At 44.7% G+C, this 2523-nt stretch overlaps 1 protein-coding gene across 1 annotated transcript; it reads left to right on the forward strand.

Moving 5' to 3' along the window:
* Window positions 1-929: 929 nt before the first annotated feature.
* Window positions 930-1892, forward strand: LOC110220043 (olfactory receptor 10A7-like). The gene has a single exon (XM_021003892.1). The coding sequence runs from the start codon at window positions 930-932 to the stop codon at window positions 1890-1892; it is 963 nt and encodes a 320-aa protein (XP_020859551.1).
* The last annotated feature ends 631 nt before the right edge of the window (window positions 1893-2523 follow it).

Genomic DNA, 2523 nt, shown 5'->3' on the forward strand with positions numbered 1-2523 from the left:
GACATAAAATTATGTACATAATACTCAAGGAGGAGAGAGAAAGAAATAATGTTTAAGAGGGTCAAATGAGCCTTGCCACATGAGGCAAGATATAAGGTGAATCTTCATTTCTGAAGAATATGACAAGGAAGTCCATAATCCATTTCATCCCACCAAGATACAAAGGCTTTGAGAGCAGTCTGGGTTGACTGTGCCTATTGTCAGAGCACCAGCCTTGTAAAGTCTGGAGACCTTCAACACCAGAAAGTTGGTTATATAGTTATGCTTTTTTTGGTCATGGGAACTCAAAATAATCTATAAAGGTGCAGGAGTTGTGATTTTCAAAAATAAAGAAAATGATGAAATTATGTTTCACCCAAATGTATTTCACTCAATACTTCCTTTCACCCAAGTTAAGTATCTTTTGTTTAAAATACTTAAATAGGTTTGGATCCTTTCTCCAGTGTTGCATATTGTATTTATCCATGCCAGTCCATACCGCTTGGCATTCCTCACTTTCTGTGCCATCCTGAGGATACCAGTGGAGCACACTGGTGTCTGTCATCTCCTGCCCTAATCAAAAGAACATCAGCCCAGCAGTGACAAAGCCCTATGATAAATTAAAAAGAACACTTCATTTGCAGTCAGATGGCTTTGTTCAATGCTGATTCTGCCACTTAAGACCTAAGCAATCTGGATTAAGTAACTTTACCTTTTAGGAAAAAGAGATTCAACAAAGTGGGGTGAATCTGACTTGGTCATACAGCTGGTAAATTTCAGAGCTAGGAGTTGAATTTGCCACCTATACCTACATTTCTGATATCTTCTGATAAAGACAGTATAATCCTATTTCTCAGTGGATTTTCCTTCTTTTTAGAATAAGTTCCTGTTGTATTCTTGAGCTCATCACTTTCTTATACACTCTGGAGCTTCAGGAAGGGATGGACACTATGGGCCCCATCGTGAACTTGGCTAGAAGCAATCAGTCTTCAGTTGAGGAGTTTGTCCTCTTGGCTTTTTCCCATGTTCCCAGGCTCAAGCCAGTTCTCTTTGTGTTGTTTCTGGGGATGTTTCTAATCACAATGCAAGGAAATGGCCTCATTGTACTCTTGACTGTGGTCGACACTGCCCTCCACACACCTATGTATTTTTTCCTCAGGAACCTAGCCCTGGTGGAGATCTGCTTTTCTTTGGACATTGTGCCCAGGATGCTGGTAAGCTTGGTGGCTGGAAGGGGCATCTCCCTGGTGGGCTGTGCCCTCCAGCTGTTTCTCATTCTGTCCTGTGTCACCTCAGAGTGTTTCCTCCTGACAGTGATGGCCTATGACCGCTACGTGGCCATCTGCCACCCCCTGCACTATGGGGTCCTCATGAACCAGAGACTCTGCCTCCTTCTGGCAGCGGCGTGCTGGGTGGCGGGCATCCCCGTTTCCCTGCTGTTCACCATTTGGCTCTTCCACTTCCCATTTTGTGGACCCCGAGGGGTTCGCCACTTCCTCTGCGATGTGGCACCACTGCTGAGGCTGGTGTGTGCTGACACGGCTGTCTTTGAGACCTACATTCTTGTGGCCACAGTGCTTGTCATGATGGTGCCTTTCTCCCTCATCACTGTGTCCTACAGCCGTGTCTTGGCTGCAGTTGTCCAGATGCCCTCGGCCACTGGGCGCCATAAAGCCCTCTCCACCTGTGCTGCCCACCTTATTGTTGTGGCTCTCTTCTATGGCACAGCTTGCGTCATCCACCTCCAGCCCAAGTCCAGCTACTCTCCTGAGAACAAGCAGGTTGTGTCCTTGTCCTATATGCTCGTCACTCCCATGCTCAACCCCATCATCTACAGCCTGAGGAACAAAGAGGTGAAAGCTGCCCTGTGGAGGGTGTTGGGTAGGAAAAAAGCGGGTGCCCAGATGACTTGAGCCCTAGTGGTCTGCTTTTGGTCATAGTCGGGGGGAGTGGGACCACTGGGAGTCAACATCCAGAGACCAAAACTTATGAGATTGCTTTCCAGGGAGAAGATTAAATCAATACTGTATCATTTTTATTATTCCTATTTACAATTAATTAATTTGTCCTATAACTGCTTAAACCATGGTTCTTTGTCTCTGAACTTAGTGCCGAAATTTAGCTGGTCTATAATGAGTTAAATTTAGAAATCCAATTCTCACTCTTCTTTTCTTGCCTCAAAGAAATCTATTATCTCAGGGCTACTAGGTGGCTTAGTGGATAGAACACTGGCTCTGGAGTCAGGAAGACCTGAGTTCAAATCTGACCTCAGACACATAATACTCAGTAGCTGTATGACTCTGGGCAAGTCACTTAACCCCAATTGTCTCACCAAAAAAAGAAATCTGTTATCCTTGGGGGATGCAAGTGGAGAACAAGTAGTCTATGGTCTAATATTTTTACACCACTGAGCTATCCTTGAAAGATGTCTTGTTTGCTATTCAAAGAAGTCTGCCTCATTATATAACCTTGCAGGTAGACTCAAATAATGATCATTTCTTATTCACAGGAGGGAAGGAGGAGGTTGCTTCTAGACCCTCATTC

The sequence above is a fragment of the Phascolarctos cinereus genome, unplaced genomic scaffold (genome assembly GCF_003287225.1).
Source record: "Phascolarctos cinereus isolate Bilbo 61053 unplaced genomic scaffold, phaCin_HiC Scaffold_726;HRSCAF=1367, whole genome shotgun sequence".
Lineage (NCBI taxonomy): Eukaryota > Metazoa > Chordata > Mammalia > Diprotodontia > Phascolarctidae > Phascolarctos > Phascolarctos cinereus.

Excerpts from the sequence above, each read along its gene's own strand:
- LOC110220043 (XM_021003892.1), top strand. The coding sequence starts at position 930 with ATGGGCCCCATCGTGAACTTGGCTAGAAGCAATCAGTCTTCAGTTGAG.